Source organism: Paralichthys olivaceus, chromosome 5 (assembly GCF_024713975.1).
Source record: "Paralichthys olivaceus isolate ysfri-2021 chromosome 5, ASM2471397v2, whole genome shotgun sequence".
NCBI classification, from domain to species: domain Eukaryota; kingdom Metazoa; phylum Chordata; class Actinopteri; order Pleuronectiformes; family Paralichthyidae; genus Paralichthys; species Paralichthys olivaceus.
Genome location: NC_091097.1, coordinates 18,401,232 through 18,418,094, shown reverse-complemented (window position 1 = coordinate 18,418,094; position 16,863 = coordinate 18,401,232). Strand labels below are relative to the sequence as shown.

General features: G+C 42.3%; 1 protein-coding gene across 1 annotated transcript; it reads left to right on the top strand.

The window, feature by feature from the left end:
- Positions 1-626: 626 nt before the first annotated feature.
- On the top strand, positions 627-15,899 carry card11 (caspase recruitment domain family, member 11). The gene is made up of 25 exons (XM_069525746.1): positions 627-1,321; positions 4,767-4,966; positions 5,429-5,566; positions 5,804-5,980; positions 6,369-6,517; positions 6,654-6,833; positions 7,035-7,175; positions 7,510-7,635; positions 7,715-7,909; positions 8,013-8,171; positions 8,278-8,335; positions 8,423-8,604; positions 9,173-9,279; positions 9,417-9,451; positions 9,779-9,902; positions 10,093-10,294; positions 10,472-10,598; positions 10,683-10,926; positions 11,035-11,119; positions 11,400-11,495; positions 11,641-11,758; positions 13,660-13,842; positions 14,323-14,444; positions 15,019-15,134; positions 15,559-15,899. Exons 2-25 carry the CDS (start codon positions 4,777-4,779, stop codon positions 15,761-15,763), a joined length of 3,459 nt encoding a protein of 1,152 aa, XP_069381847.1. The 5' UTR covers positions 627-1,321; positions 4,767-4,776; the 3' UTR covers positions 15,764-15,899.
- The last annotated feature ends 964 nt before the right edge of the window (positions 15,900-16,863 follow it).

The window sequence follows — 16,863 nt, the reverse complement described above, 5'->3', positions numbered from 1 at the left end:
ATCCAGTGCAGCAGGAGGCAGAAAACCCAGAGCTCATTTTAAAGCCTCTACCTGAAGATGGTTATTTCACAAAATTAGAAAATACATAATTGACAGCTATGAACAATGTACCCACAAAAAACACCACTAATATATAAAAGTGTGTGTTTGATTGTATACACATGCAATAGTAGTAATAGTAGTAATAAAAGGGGGAGAAACGAGAGCAAGTGAACATACAAAATAGAAAGTAGGTGATACAATTAAATAGAAATAAAATAGCCTGAACATAAATACTACTCAAGAATTTCAAATTACTCTGTTTCTGTAGACATTATCCTTCATCTGTCTACGAAGAATAAAAGTCCTGTGTTCAGATTTCTGTACAGTGAGTACAGAACTTTAAATAGCTAACAAAAATGAAACACACTCATTATGCAGAGGTCTGAATTAAGTGTCATTGACGGAGGAAGTTTTCGGTGCCAGGTCTCATTACAGGAGCAACACTGCAGTTTAAATACATGCAGCCTTCAGATAGATGTTGTTGCAATTTTATATTTTCCTCGAAAATATTGTGAGAAGTGAAACTTCTTCAGTATTTCCACAATCTTCAAAAAAATACATTCAGTGCAACAAAATTTCCCTGTAAACGGAGACAAACCTCTAACGGTGGCAGTTTTCGTTGTGTCTGTCATGTTAGTTGTCAGGATTACACAAGAGGGGTTGATAGGGTTAGAGTTGGTGTAAGGTCGTGGCCCATTCAACTTCACATTCACTTCACTTTCTTTGCAGCATTTCCCAAATAGCGCTGAAGCAACGGAGCAAAAAGACAAAGTCAGAGAGAAATTTAAAAAATGATTTAGATTTTTGTAGACGTTTAACAAATTAGGATAGGGGCACATCAGGGGCCTATCAGATTTCAGCTGGGGATGGTGTCCCCCCCTGAGCCCGCCCCTGGCACCTCCCCTGGATAACATGCAGCTATAGATTTAGTTCTCAACAGATAGTAAAAAGCACTTTCTATAAGTTACTCATCTTCTATGAACCTATCATGCATTTGTGCTGATATATTGAGTGAAACAGGTTGTTGTTCTCTCACCTCACTGCAGAGAACTTGTTATTTCCATCTGAGCTCACACACCGCCCACCTCTCTGTCTCTCTCTGTGTGTGTGTCTCTCTCTCTCTCTCAGTGTGTGTGTGTCAGTCGGTTACATGGAGACAACCTGAGCCTCCGAGTTTGTGGGTGAAACAACAGGTTTTGTGATTAAAACAAGAAGAAAACAACACAAAGTTTGATCTGCCACAGAAACTTCGAGACTATTTCACTCTGCCGCACCTCAGGTAGGTAAAAATATCTCTCATCGCATTCGTCTGATACTTTAAATGTCTGATGCAGATTCTTCACCGAACAGACTCGAGTACAAACACAGACACACACATACACACACACTGCAGGTTTGTCCCTCATGTGCCTCACTGATGTGGGTTCATCCCTGTGCTGCTTAATTACGATACAAAACCTGTTCTGCATGTATGGTGGCAGTTATTTCTTCATCCATTGGCAGGTCCTGTGCTTCTATTTCACACTTTAGTTTTATTGAATCATTTTTCTTCTTTAACAACACACACACAGACACACACACACACACAAATGGGTATATAGGAGAAGGACAGTATGAGAAATTTTAAAAGACAGTTTAAAGAGTGAGAACACGGAGAAAGGCTACGAGACAACCTCCTCTGACTGTCCGTCTTGTAATGTAAGCATCACTGTCTGAGAAGCAAAGTCAGTCTCTCCGTCCTTGACTTTCTTTAATGATTTCAAACCAATCATTCGGGGGCTTAGTTTGGTTACAAGTGATTGGTTTTCATTATTTTGCTGCTACATCCCTGCAGATAAAGTGACTTGCATGATTCTCCTCTTCCTCAGAATATTAGTATTTTGGGAGCAGGTCCAAAATATCGTGGTGGTGATTTGCGTCCCTGTGCCCACAGCGTCTCCAACATGTATGATTTGTGATATACGCAGCAGATCCTGTGCTTCAGGAACGACTCCATGTTTGGCCTTAACTGAAATCATCTTGGCTCCTACATGAAAAGAGAAAGTTATTGGTTTGGTAACATTAGCTGAACCTCTGTCATCCCTGGGACATTATCTGGCATTATCAAAATGTTTGGGATTCCAGCAGCAGGTGCAGAAGACAATGTGACCCAGTGAGAGGGAGAATCAGAGAGACACAGAGGGACACAGGTCACGTACAGTGCACACAATACCAACTTTCAAGTATTAGCTTTAATGTTTTTCCCATTTAAATCAATGTGCATTCATTTTATAAATGTGAAAAACAATAAAGTATGTGACCATAAGAAGACAAAACCTCTGGGAAACAAAATTAACTTTTGAAAATGACATGAGTGCAAAGGAAAAAGCATTAAATCAAATTTCTTCCATGGTTCACTGCAGCGTCCTGCCCCTGCCTCTGTATGTCATTTTCAGAATTATGCAAACTATAGCTGCAGGTGGTGGCCACAGGGCATGGTCGGAGCCCACATATCAAATTCCTATATGCTCCAGTGTTTCTGCTGCACAATGGAGCCTTTATGATGGTTCGCACACCTGAACCAATCATATCAGTCCATCAGCCAGCCAATCCCAGTCCAGCACACTCACAGTGAGTCTGGACGAAAGCCTTATATGATCACTGAGCCGCATCTGCTGCACAGGGACAAAGTTTGAATGGACTTGAGTTGATTGAACCCTATGACTTTAAATCCTGCAAAACATAATCCAACTTCATGTGCACAATGAAAAGCAAAACTTCCTCTACGTGTTCAGTGACTGTGCTCAACTGTTTGATATTGGATTGACTGCTCTATAATCTGCTCTCACTCTATGAGTCAGTACCAGTAGATTAGATTTCCACTGTGATGGACAGTTTGTGTCTGTATGTGCAGAAAATAGCTGTGGTCGGCTGAGACTTCAATGAATCTGGGTCACAATGCATGAGACAAATGTTTACACGTGTTGTTGTGGTTTGTTCAATCTACTCATATTGTTCATTTGGGCTTTTAATAATAATAATTACTTTGTTTATAGAGCAACACAAAGAACAAAATGCTGAAAAACAAGAAAACAAATGGTTCAAATACAGAAAGAAGCACATAAACAATAGTAATGGTAATAATGCATTTGCTGGGGTTCTCTTCAAAATTCTTAACATAGAAACATGGGAGTCCACATAAAACTGTCTTCATTTGAAGAAACCCATTTCAGTTTCTTTAAAAAAACAAGTTTCAAGACCAAATATAAAATTTTCATTTGAAAAACTTTAAATAAAATAAATGAAATATCTAAATATCTGACATTTTAAAGAGTAAACGTGGAACCGTTTTGTATTAATAATCTAATAATTGCAAATTATGCATATTTAGCTGTCATGAAATAAAATTATATTACTGTTATCGTTTTATTGACAAAATCATGGTGGGCAACAATTTCATTATTGTAGATTTCAGGAAAATAACAGTTGACAGTGGTATAAAGAATATTTATGCTGTAAGAGACATAAAGGTGCAGCAAGTTAACGAGGGGTCTGAGAAAACAATGAAATTAACTTCTCAGTGCTTGAAGAGTCGTGCAAGAGAGTTGTCGTAATATGTGTTTGTTTCTTAGAGTCTGAAATTACTGGAAAAAAGGATAAAGTTTGAGGACACACACACACACACACACACACACACACACACACACACACACACACACACACACACACACACACACACACACACATACACACACACACTCTCTCTCTGAAAAAAAGGACAATCAGTTCCTCTGACCATAATAACTAAAAACTGAGATGAAGAAAGGTGAACAGAGGCCGAGAGCTACTACTCACATCTGGTTTGAGAAGGAGGAAGCAAGGATGAGGCTTCTCGGTAATGAACTCCAAAATAAGAGAAGAGAGAAGAGGAAACATGTATGTGGTTACTCAATACGTCTGTGAGCTTGTGATGTGTGTGTGTGTGTGGTGGTGTGTGTGTGTGTGTGTGTGTGTGCTCTGTGCACTTCAGTGTGAGTGCATGGATGTGTGTTTAATGTGAGTGTTAAAAGTTTCACCATGTGCTGTGACTTTTGCAGCTTACGTTAACTCTCCACGTACAAATAACTGTCTTCAGGCTGCATTTGAAAAGAACCTCATCACTAATGTCGTTGGTGGAGAAATGAAGTGAAACATTTCTGGTGCATCCTTTGACTTCGATTCAACCAGTTTGTGTTTGTGTGATGTGTGAGAGCACGGGCTGAAAGTTTTACATGCACGGTGCAGGTGACAGTTGTATGCAAAAGTGTTTGTGATTGTGTGTGTGTTTACTTGAGCAATGACATCAGAGCCTTGATTTGCCTACAAGTCATAAAGCAGGGTTATAGGATAACGGCCACTAGCCAGGCAGCATGCAAATACTAGAGCTGCATGGGCAGTGTGAGTGTGTGTGTGTGAGAGAGTGAAATGATGGAGAGAGGAAATGAAGTGGGAGTGAGAGCAAGATAAAGAGAGTAGAGAGAGCTTAAATACACAGGAGAAGCAATGGAAAGATGTCAGTTGGTTAAAGTTCAGGTGTTGAGAATGTGTGGGACTCAAATGAGCAAAATCTCACTCTGGGTTCTGCTCTTGTATCCGGCGGAGTCTAGCGATGTCTACGTTGTGATTTATTTGATGGAGAGGCCGGACCATCCAGGCTGTGATTTCTGTTTATTCTGAAATCCTGAAGGTTTTTTATGACTTTTCAGGGTGTGAGAGATGGAAAACGGGACGTCTGATGATGTGGAGGAGCTGTGGGAGACGGTGGAGAGCAAACGCTATGAACTGAGTTGCTCCATCTCCCCAGCAAAACTCACCCCCTACCTCCGCCAGTGCAAAGTCCTGGATGAGCAGGATGAGGATGAGATTCTCAACTCCCTGCTGCTGGTGTCCAAAGCAAACCGAACGAGTAAGTGTTGTGTGTGTGTACTTATATCTTTGTGAAGACCATTTGAGTATGTTGGAGTAGGGTCAGGGTACAGGAACCAAACCCGTCTCCTGTGGAAGGACACAGAAGGTGCACTGTCCCTCCCAGGACCTGACGAGGAGCCCAAACCCTGAGTCCAAGAATATATGTAAGATTAAGATTGGGATTGGGTTTAGACTAGGGTTAGGGTTAGGTGAGTAGTAACTATGGTTTAAGTTTGAGTTACTCTCTAGGAAATCAATGTAAGTCAATGTCCTCTGAAGTCATGGAGACACCACTGTGTGTTTCATCTTTTCTTGAATAATTTGATTCTCTGTTAATGTAAAGACTAATTAACTGTGAGTCACACAACAACAACAACAACATCAACAACTCCTCCTCTTTGTATCTGAGACTGTGCTGTGAAATGTAATCCAACAAATGTCAATGTCAAACCTCCATCAGGCCGCCTGCTCGACATCCTCCACACTAAAGGGGAGCGAGGTTACATAGCGTTTCTGGAGAGTCTGGAGTTTTACTACCCTGAGCTGTACAAGCTGGTCACAGGGAAGGATCCCACACGACGCTTCTCCACCATCGTAGGTGAGACACACACTTTGATGCAGCATACTGCAGAGACACAATGTTCTCTACCCTGAACTGAAGCAAGTGATGATCTGTGTGAGTTTTAGTCTCTAGAAGTTGATTCTTTTGCAAACAAAAGATCATTTCATTCAACAACCCTTTTCATAGATCTTGATGAGCTGGTATCTAGGCTGAGTTTTACTGTGCATGATATTCAGCCATGTGTCGTTCTTCTCCATGTCTCCACCGTTGCAGTGGAGGAAGGTCACGAGGGCCTGACGCATTTCCTGATGAACGAAGTGATGAAGCTGCAGCAGCAGTCCAAAGTCAAGACCCTGCAGAGTGTCGAGCTCAGCAGGAAGAACTGCACGCTGGAGGACGAGCAGAAGAAGCTGCGGCTGGCCAATCAGGAGCTGCAGGCCTTTCAACAGAGTAAAAATATATGTTGATATTTTAGATATATGTAGATATTTCTTATCATGAAGTACAAGATCCCCATCAGTCTGTGTTTACCCTGCTCAGTCCACCACAGACAGTCACATTCTCCACTGATGAAACTAGGACACGTGTTTTTCCTGTGTAGTTAAAATCTGCAGCTGAAAAACCCAAAAGCTAAAAATTATTTGAGGTCAGCTCATAACATATATAACTACAACATACTATGGTTGTCATGGCAACAGATATTATGTTGTATTATATTATATTAAGTTATATTATAGTATATTATATCTAGATATAATACATCAAAACATTTTGCAATGATACGATATAGTTATAAATTGTCCAGGATGACTTTAAATGACTGCTGTTACTTCTGCAGGATACAATAAGTTGAGGGAAGATAGAAACACATACAGTGATGAGCTGCTGAGAGTGAAGGACGAAAACTACAAACTGGCCATGAGGTACGCCACGCTGAGCGAGGAGAAGAACATGGCGGTGATGAGGAGTCGAGACCTGCAGTTAAAGGTACTCATCAATGTCACGGTCCGGATCCGTGAAATCAATAATAAGACACTGACAAAGATGCTCTGATGAGGTCTGAGGGCATCGATCAGGGCGCAGTGTATCCAAACCTTATTATTGATTCTCTCCGTGTGCACAGATCGATCAGCTGAAGCACAGGCTGAACAAGGTGGAGGAGGAGTGTAAGATGGAGAGAAGGCAGAGTCTCAAGCTGAAGAACGACATTGAGAACCGGCCAAAGAAAGAGCAAATCTTTGAGCTGGAAAGAGAGAACGAGACGCTCAAGTGCAAGCTACATGAGCTACAGTCCTTCATACAGGTACACACACACACACACACACACACACACACACACACAAGAAATATCTGGGTCCTCAGCTAATGAGAGTGAAGTGAGATGTATAGTTGCTCTGTTAAAATGCTCTGTAGGGTTGACAGGTATTGATGACACTGTGGTACGTGTGTGTGTGTGTCTGTGTGTGTGTGTGTGTGTGTGTGTGTACGTGTGTTTTATATCCAGCCTGGTCCTGCTTCAGATAAGACCATCCTTGATATTTTGGAGCATGACAGACAGGAAGCACTAGAAGACAGACAGGATCTGGTGAACCGCCTGTACAACCTGCACGAAGAAGTCAGACAGGCAGAGGAACTACGAGACAAGGTAACACACACACACACACACACACACACACACACACACACACACACACACACACACACACAGAAGAAGACCAGAGAGAGCGAGCGCTGAGATGGGGGTTTCTGCACAGGGTGTGTCTTTCACACATGGTTTCATGGGCATTTGACTCTGGTCATATGTTTGTTTTTGCAAATCTGTGTTTGCTCTCAGTTTGAATCACATTCACATAGGTTCACACAGTCATTGCACTACATTCGAGCCATGATTCAAACAGGCAACAAATTAGTTGAGAGACCACTTGTCTGATGTCCACATATAATAGCTCCCGTGGGTGTGTGTGTGTGTGTGTGTGCAGTATCTGCAGGAGAAGGAGGATCTGGAGCTGAAGTCCTCCACGCTGCAGAAGGACTGCGAGATGTATCGTAACCGCATGGACACCATCGCCATACAGCTCGATGAAGTGGAGAAGGAGAGGAACCAGGTGAAAACACACAAACGCAGATTTTTGCATTTTGCACATTCTGTTCTGTTACTTACTTCCTCTCCCTCTTCACCAACAGGCATTTCAAGCCAGAGATGAGGCCCAGCATCAGTTCTCCCAGAGTCTGATTGACAAAGACAAATATCGCAAGCAGATCCGAGAGCTGGAGGAGAAGAGCGATGAGCTCCAGATTGAGATTGTGCACAAAGAGGCCAAGCTGCTCACTCTGGAATCTCGCTTACGACGGGTGTCCAAGGACGTTGTTCTGGACCAGGTGAGACTGAGCAGAGCAAATGAACGTCTGCACATGATGTTCATCATTTCATCTCAGCTCGTCTCTGATGTTTTGCCACATTTTCTTGGGTCTGTTTGTTCAGCAAACTCTGCCAAGGGACCTGCCTCAGACCACCATCTCTCAGGGGGACGGGTTTAGACCTATCGCGGTCCAATCAGAATGGTCCAGTGATGAGTCGCCAGAGGAGAAGCACTTTTGTGAGGAGCCTCGCCTCAAACGCAGACCTAATCTTAAAGCCGGGGTCAGCTACTGTCACACTTACTTATTTACATATCGGAGAATATGACCAACTCTCTTCCTAACAGTTTTAAACACCAACTAAAGAGTTGTGATGTTTTGTCTTTTAGAATAGAGGTAAATCTCCGATCTGTGTCCCCAAAGACAGAGACTCAGAGTCCGCTGCAGGTAACTCACTGTTTCACTCAATCATTCACACCCTAATAATGACACTGCCTTTGTCCAAGTTCACCCTCATTTGTCTCCACCTTTCAGCCCAGCCGGTTAACGGAGGAGAGTTTCTGGACATTCAGACGTTGAACCAGCGCCTTCCTTCCTCCCCAAGCTTCCCCATGTCCCCCTTGTATTCTCCCAGTTCAGCTCCTGCACTCTCCTCCTGCCCCATTTCCTCCCCACTTCCTTTCACCATGATGGAGCACAGCAACAGGCCCAATATGGTGAGGGACAGATTTTTTCTGTCTGATCAATGCAGGAAAATGATGCACCTCTTTATGATGCGTGGGAGATAGTCAGAGGCCGGAGGCAGCATGATCTCAGGTTGTCTGTCCGTCCCATGATTGTGAACATGTTATTTCAAAATTGTCTTGAGGAAATTTCTCCAAATTTGGTGCGAATGTTCATTTGGACTCAAGGATGAACTGATAATATTTTGCTGGTCAAAGGTCAAGGCTGCTTTGACCTTACAAAACCTGCTATTTACATCTCAGGAACACCTCGAGTCAATTTCTTCTAATTTGGCAAAAATGCTCACTTTGACTCAAAGATGAACTGATTAGATTTTGGTGGTCAAATCTTGAGAATGCTTCGAGAGAATATTTCACAAATGTTGCCTCTGACTAGATTTGCATTGGCCTCTTGAACATGTCATCAAGTTTGAATTAGACTGAAACTGCACTAGTTACCAGGATATTGCAGTATTGTGTCTCTCTGTTTGGTAAAACACATCGAAGCGTGAAGTTGATTTCCACTATCTGCTTCTGCTCTGTTCACCTGTAACATCTCCAGCTCCGTTACCGTAACGACAGCATCCTGTCCACACTCCCTGAACCACCTGAGACAGGATCGCTGTACCGCAGAGAGAGGGAGAAGGAACACGACTTCCAGCCTCAAAGGTATCATGTCATGTTTTAAATCAGTCGGTATTTGCTAACCGTGTTGACAGAGGTGGTTTCATTATGAATTTGGTCTGGATTGGGTAGTTTTCCTGTTATGAATATGAAATAAAACACTATTGTTTGGTCTTTTTCAGCCTCTTTGACTCTGATAGTGACAACATGGACTGTGGTAAAGTATAGTTTCACACATATCATGTTTTCTATCTGAATGGATTTATGTTCTCTTTGTTAGTTTTTTTATGTCTCTGTGTCTGAACACAGTCAGGGGCCAGAGGCTTTATGTATTCAACTTGTTGGTTTGTCCGTCTAGTGAAGATGATATCTCAAGAACACCTTGAGAGAATTTCACTTGGACTCACAGATGAACTGATTAGATTTCAGACAGACATTGCACTGGTTTCAGCAGGCGGACAACAGCAGGGTGGTAAGTCTAGTTTTAATGGGTCTCTTAATGTCTCTTTCCTGTCTATTTCTGTCCGTCTCTTCTTTTTCTTAGGCGACGAAGTGCAGCGTGGTCCTCCTTCTGTCCACTCATCTTCTTCCTCCCATCAGTCAGAAGGAATGGACACTTTGGACCTGGAGCAGGTCAACAACATCTTCAGGAAACTCTCTTTAGAGAGGTACAGCACAACAGAGTAGAATAGATTTTAAATAGAATTTACAGGATGTTAAAAACTATAAAAAATTGTGCAATAAGATGTGCAAAAGGAGGTAGACGCAGACACTCAGAATAATCGCAAGTCACTCAGGAGATGATTAACTGGCCTCTGTCACACTTGTTTTTGTGTGTGTATGTATGTCTATGTGTAGGCCCTTCCGTCCGTCTCTGTCCTCCTTCTCCAGGACCAGCGCAACCCTGAGGCCGGTGCAGGAGCTGTCGTTGCTAAGCGACAATCTTTTAAAGGACATCGCTCTGCTTGGTGGCAACCACAGCGGGATTTTCGTCTCGGATGTCCAATCGGGTTCCCTCGCCGACAAGGCAGGGCTACGAGAGGGTCACCACCTCCTGTTGGTATGTTGTCTACTGCTGACATGTTAACTGTATATATAGATGCATGTTTGTTTTGCTTGTTCCCATTCATAATAACCATCTTCTATAAGGAGAGACTAATATGCAAAAAGATGAGATATAACTGACCAGTTCACGGCAGCATTGATCATCTGTCTTGTTCTGCGATTGGCTGACCAGCTCGAGGGTTGCATACGTGGGGAGAACCAAAGCATTTCATTGGACACGAGCACCCAGGAAGAAGCCCACTGGACGCTGCAGCACTGCTCTGGACCGGTTCGCCTGCACTATCGAGCCAACTTCGATGGCAAGTCCTGCTTTTACTGGACTCTTACACATTTATCTGTTTTAACATTCATATACAATAAATCCAAACGTGTGTGTTCTTCAGCTTACCGGCGTCTTCAGAGGGACCTTGCAGAGGGCTCACTGGCTTCTGGCGACTCTTTCTACATACGGGTCAACCTGAACATCTCTGGCCAATCGGAGAGCTGCTCCTTGAGCGTGCGCTGTGACGAGGTGGTGCACGTCCTAGACACCAGGCACCAGGGCCGCTGTGAGTGGCTGTGCACTCGTGTTGACCCCTACACCGGCTGCGACCAGTTGGAGCGTGGCACCTTACCAAGCAACTCACGGTACAGAGTCGTTCTTCCAGAAATAAAAGAGTTTGATGAAATCACTTATTCAGACTTGTGCATTCACAGAAACGTACAAACCTTGTGTGTGTGTGTGTGTGTGTTTAGGGCCCAGCAGCTGCTCCTGGTAAAGATCCAGAAGTTACTGTGTCGAGGGGGTAAAGATGAAAATGAAAGCCTCCGCAACAGTCGGGTAAAAAGCATTTTGCACTAATGTCTTAAGGATGAATTGTGACCTCACAAACCTCTTTCCTTGTGTTATCCTAAGAACGCCTCAAGAGAATCCTTTTAAATTTGGCTCAAATGTTCAGTTAGACTCACAGATGAACTGATTCCATTGTGTTGATCAAAGGTCAAAGTTTACTGTGACTTCATATAAATCTATGTTGTAATTCTAGCTGTTAAGTCAGCATTGTGCGTTGCCGTGTGTCTGTAGTTTGAGTCCACTGAGTTGTGTCCGTGTGCCTGTGCAGTGCAATCTACAGCCAGAAGAAGCCAGCTCCTTACCCGATCCTAAATCCAGCCCACGCTTGTCAAGAGCCAGCATCTTCCTCACCCAGATACTACAGGTAATGAAGTGGAAACACAAACTCCAGTTGTTCAGTCTGTTCAGTGCAGTGGTAAACCAGAGTCTTTTAAATTATAACAACCCTGCTATATGTCCAAGGTGTCTCTAATAACATGCTACCACTCTGTGTCTGTGTTGATGTGTAGTTTGTCAGCAGGGTGGATATCAAGTACAAGCGAATGAACAGCAATGAGCGCGTGAGGCTCATCAACTCCGGCAGCACAACACTACCCAGACAAGGCTTAGAGACGCTCAGACCAGAAGGTGGGTAACGTCCAATGATGGGAATAACGGCGTTATTTTTTCCAGTAACGGGTAATCTAAATAATTACTTATTTTTCTTTGGTGAGGAGAGGAGGGAGGGGCGAGACAGCCGCATAAGTGATGATGATTGGCTAAGGTGGAGTAAGCTTTCATGATAAGCCAGTCCGAGGCAGTGTTCAGTTTACACACAAACCACACACGCACACAGCAACTTCACACACACCCAACTAGCAGAGGTAAGCGGCAGCAATGGCGAGTGTGGAGGAAAAGTTGGCCTTTTCAAAGTGGAAGTACAGGCATTACTTCAATCTCCTTGAGGTAAAAGGAAAAAACGTACATGTGAAGTGTACATTATGTCCCGGAGTGAAGTGTTTGTCCACGTCCGTTGTAAGCAACTCCAATTTAATGAAACATCTCTCAACGGCACAGGCTTCAACTAAACCAGTGGCCAAAAACACCGTTGATGATGATGATAGCAGGCCAGGTGTGGCTAACGTGAGCTCCGCTAACAAAGACGGACACGGAGCCACTGTTTAGTTTTATTGTTAAGAAAATACTTGAACAGTACAGTATGTACAGAGAGTTAAAAGCACTTAATTGTTATATTGTTAAACTGTGTATTTTTGTGATGAAGAAAATACTTGAAGTACAGTATGTCTACCAGTTGTGGTTTGAGGTGCAATAAATAAGTTCTGTGTAAGTACCTGTCTATGCAATTCTACTCTATGCAACTGGCTTGTGAAACCTGCAAGAAAAAAAATCCAAATTCTTAAACATATTTAAACTTAAAAAAAAGAAGAGTAACGCAACAGTTACTTTCCCTGGTAACTAGTTACTTTTATAGTGGAGTAACTCAGTTACTAACTCAGTTACTTAATGGGAGAAGTAATTAGTAACTATATATATAGAAATACTTTTTAAAAGTAACGTGCCCAACACTGGAAACGTCTGCTGCTGATTTGAAACTTTTAAAATCGCTAAAATGTGGAAACGGTTGACAAACCGGTCGACATTCATACTAATACTGAAAGACAACGAGTTAGCAGCTACAATGCAACTGCTGAAAGACGTTTGATTTTCAGTTTTGGTGTAGAGCACTGGGCGAAACTCAAGTATCAGTGGAAACTTTGAAAATTTCAGTTTTGCTGTAGTTAAAGGATGAAGTGTCAGTTTAAGAATAGAAGTGTCACCCAAAGTGCAAACGATGATGTCAGATAAAGAGTTGAGAAAAGTTTTTTCTAATTTTGTGAAATTCTCACATGAATTGGTTAGAGGCCTTAAATAGCTCTTCCTGTACCTCCTGTACCACTATTTGTTATCTTATCTTTAAGACGTATTTTTTTAAATTGTGCAATTTTTCTAGAGAAAAGTTTAAGGAAGTTGAAAGCGCCGAAAAAGTGTCCAAAACTATGAATCAATATGAGACATAATCATGCCACAATGTGTTGTTATGGTCCTTGAACAAAGTGAGTTCTATAATATATTTTAACTATATTTTCTGTTTACGCAAAATTCACTTTAAGTCAGTTTAGTTACTTTATCTGGTTTTTGTCATTTACATGTTAAAACCATAAAACACACACACACCTTGTCTATGGGTTGGTGTGGTTTTGTGAAACTTGGTGGAAGAACCCATACAATTTAGATTTGGACCAATTTTTTATCGGTTAAAATTGAGATCAGGCAGTTTTTTTTTACATTTTTACTGAAAGACAGAGAATAATTGACGGGTCTTGATGAAAAAATCTGACTAATGAGCAAATTGGTGAAACCTGATTGGATTTAGAGGGACTGCTGGGGTTAATGATGTAGCTTGACGTAGGTAACATGTCTTCCTCTCTGTGGGTGTTTTACTGTGTGCAACTCTTTTTTTGTTCGTGTGGTGACTTGGCTGTAAACAGATGCTGCTGACCCAGACAGTGAGCTGAGCAGGAATTTGAACCTGATTCCCTACAGCCCCGTCACCCTCCAGAGGACCCAGAGGAGAAGACCGGTCCTCTTCAGCCCCACCGCTCTGGCCAAAACCATTATCCAGAAAATACTCAACATGGGGGGAGCCATGGACTATGACATCTGCAAACCAGGTCAGTGTACGATGGGAATAAGCCAGCCCACTGCAGAGTATCTTATCTTTTTGAGGAGTATTTTGACCTTCGTGGCGTATCCAGTGCATTCACCCATTGTGAATCAAAGATGGGAAAGATAACAAGACGTCGCAGGGGGAGACAGAGAGATGGAAGTTGCTATTGGGATTCAGGTCAGGTATTGTGCCGCATTGTGGTGTAAATTAAAGTAGGTAACCAGAGAGTACGCGGGGGGCAGGAGAAGTTCACATCTCAATCTGAGACTTGGTTGTATTGTCGAGCTGCACTCGTGACAAACCAGATGCTCCCAGCACACGTGGGTCAGACAGAGTCAAACATCTGGCAAAACGAGTGAATGTGTGACGTCTTGAAATGGTGGAGATTTCCCCAGGGCAACGAGCTGACAAGTTTCAGTTCCTCCTGAGCTAAATGTGGTGATCATTAACATGTGAACGTGTTTTGTTTTTTGTGTGTGTGTAGACACCCTGTCCAAAGAGGACTTTCATCTAAAACAGAACGTGGAGCCCTTCATTCACTACAAAGAGAAACAAGGCACATTTGAATGCATCACCCGAGAAAACATTGAGGCTGTTGCTGCCAAGGTGAGCTGTGTGTGTGTGTGTGTGTGTGTGTGTGTGTGTGTACCTGCATTCATGTCCTTATTTGTTTCTTACTTTACACAAAATGTCCCTCACATTCACAAGCATTGACAACTGAATGGTTTGAAATCACAATCACATGTTAGTATCATGAAGATCAAAAGACCGTTCCCCAAAAGTGAAGCCAAGGCAGCTTGAACCGTCTCCTCCATGTTTGTGGATGGGAAATGGACCATACCAAAAAACATGGCCTTTTTATTAGCTTTAGCTAATGTGTGGACATGTATTCTTTTTACTTTGAGGTAGGCTAGCTATTTCCATCTGTTTCGAGTCTTTATGCTGAGCTAAGCTACTTGGCTGCTTTCAGTAGCTTTATATGAACTAAAGACATTCTAGTAGTATCAGTGTTCTCATCTCTGCAATGAAATGAATGAGCATCTTTTGCATTTCAGCCTGTTGACAGATTGGTTTTGGTTGTTATTATTAAAGTGGCATTAATTAAAATATTGCCTGTTTTTTGTTATACATGCAACATACGTGATGTTGCTCTAAATCATGTTTTTCCACACATCACCAGGGTAAACACTGCCTGCTGGAGGCTGAGCTGAGCTGCGTCAAAGATCTGCTGCGGAGAGAAATCTACCCGATCATCCTCTACGTCAAGATCTGTGAAAAAAACATCAAGAAGTTACGGTACGCCGAACAAACTGTGACACGTTAACCCTCAGCTGCAAACCACACAACAAATGCACATCAACCCTTTAATCAGAATCAGAAATACTTTATTTATCCCTGTAGGGAAATCAGATGTTCAATCCAAGGACGAGTCCGCTGTTTGATTCTCAAACTGTTTTAAAGAGTTTATATATGAGGTTTTACTACACAATGAAATCCGGCCGCCCCCAGATAATAGGTGTGAACTGAACATTAAGCTGTTTCCTGTTGAGAAAGGTGAGAGTTCTGCATCCGACTTAAAATACACGTCCGTGTTATCGTCTTTAGAAATTACAACGAAACACACAGAGTTTCTACAGTATCTCATCACAGTAACTGGGCCCCACACATTACCGCACTCACCACCACAGTGCTGCTTCCTTCCTGTTTCCTGTCCACGCAGGAAGCTGTCTCTGCGTGTCGAGTCGGAGGACGAGTTTGTCAGATTGTGTCGGGCGAAGGAGAAGGAGCTGGAGAGCATCCCCTGCCTCTACGCCAGCCTGGAGCCCGAGGCCTGGGCCGGACCGGACGACCTCATCAGGGTCATCAAAGACCGAATTCTGGACGAGCAGAAGAAAACGGTGTGGGTGGAGCAGGACCTGCTGTAGACAAACACACACACGAAATAAATCCACAAACAAACCCTGTATATCATGCTTTAGTACTCAAAATAAAATGCATTATATTATTTGTAAATGTGTGTATTTCCTTTCAAGAAATAAACAGAGAAAAAAATTTAAAAAATGGTTAACCTCTCTTCTTTTACAGTTTCAAACTTAACGCAGACTACACTGACCTCTACTGGCCACTGTAAGGGTTACACACTGTAAAAACTCAAATCAAAACATATCATACTGGATATTATGTGTATGTATTATTTATTCATGCAGGTCAATTTTGCAACAGCAAATGCGAAATATCAAAATAATCATTATGATTTGATTTGAATAAAGTACAATTTTATTGAATATTCAAAGTTTTTTTTTCCACCATGGGTTTAAATGTGTAATCAGTATATATATATTTTTACCTCTTCATATGAAACAATATTTCACAAAGTTCAGTCAGTAAGTGACCTTATTCTCTCTGATCTTTTAATTTGAATACTTTCTATATTCTTTTATATTCCTTATTTTTAAAACTTTTAAAGAATAACATTGTGCGGCAGAATTTTGTGATTATTTCACGGCCCCTTGACTATGAGGTTGGCAACAGCAGTAAACCGACCTTCAACAAACACATTTGCATTCACTTTGATTTAAGTTGCGATTGATCCTATCCAGCCATGCGTCTGTGATTCTCTTTCTGCTGAAGCTGCTGGTTTCTATCTGTGCTTTTCATGCAAATATTTCGAATCCATTTTGAGTGAAATTCAAAATCAGCCAACCAATCAAAAGCTGTGACCTTTGAGATTGACCCTCAGTTACTCTGCAACATGGGCCCATGTTTCCTCAGCAGCTCTGGTCACTTTGTGGATCTCTACAGCTCAGTGTTGAGATTTTTTTTTTGTACAGGCGCACAGAGGATACAAAATGTGTCAGCCAGACGGGGATTAAGAGCGTAACCTCTTTCATAAGGGTGATAGATAATCTCCTCATCATGCAGCGAGAGGGGACGTGTCCAAACCAATATGTTCTCCCACAAATGCTCATGTCTGCACCCGATCTGACATCTGGGCTTGTTAGAGGGGCGGGGGGCACATGTTGAA

What these genes read in the sequence shown, in the direction of transcription:
- card11 (XM_069525746.1), top strand. Translation starts at nt 4,777, where the DNA reads ATGGAAAACGGGACGTCTGATGATGTGGAGGAGCTGTGGGAGACGGTG. An exon ending in AGAGACGCTCAGACCAGAAG is followed by an intron (nt 11,759 to 13,659) that starts GTGGGTAACGTC and finishes GGCTGTAAACAG; the next exon opens with ATGCTGCTGACCCAGACAGT. An exon ending in AAAAACATCAAGAAGTTACG is followed by an intron (nt 15,135 to 15,558) that starts GTACGCCGAACA and finishes CTGTCCACGCAG; the next exon opens with GAAGCTGTCTCTGCGTGTCG.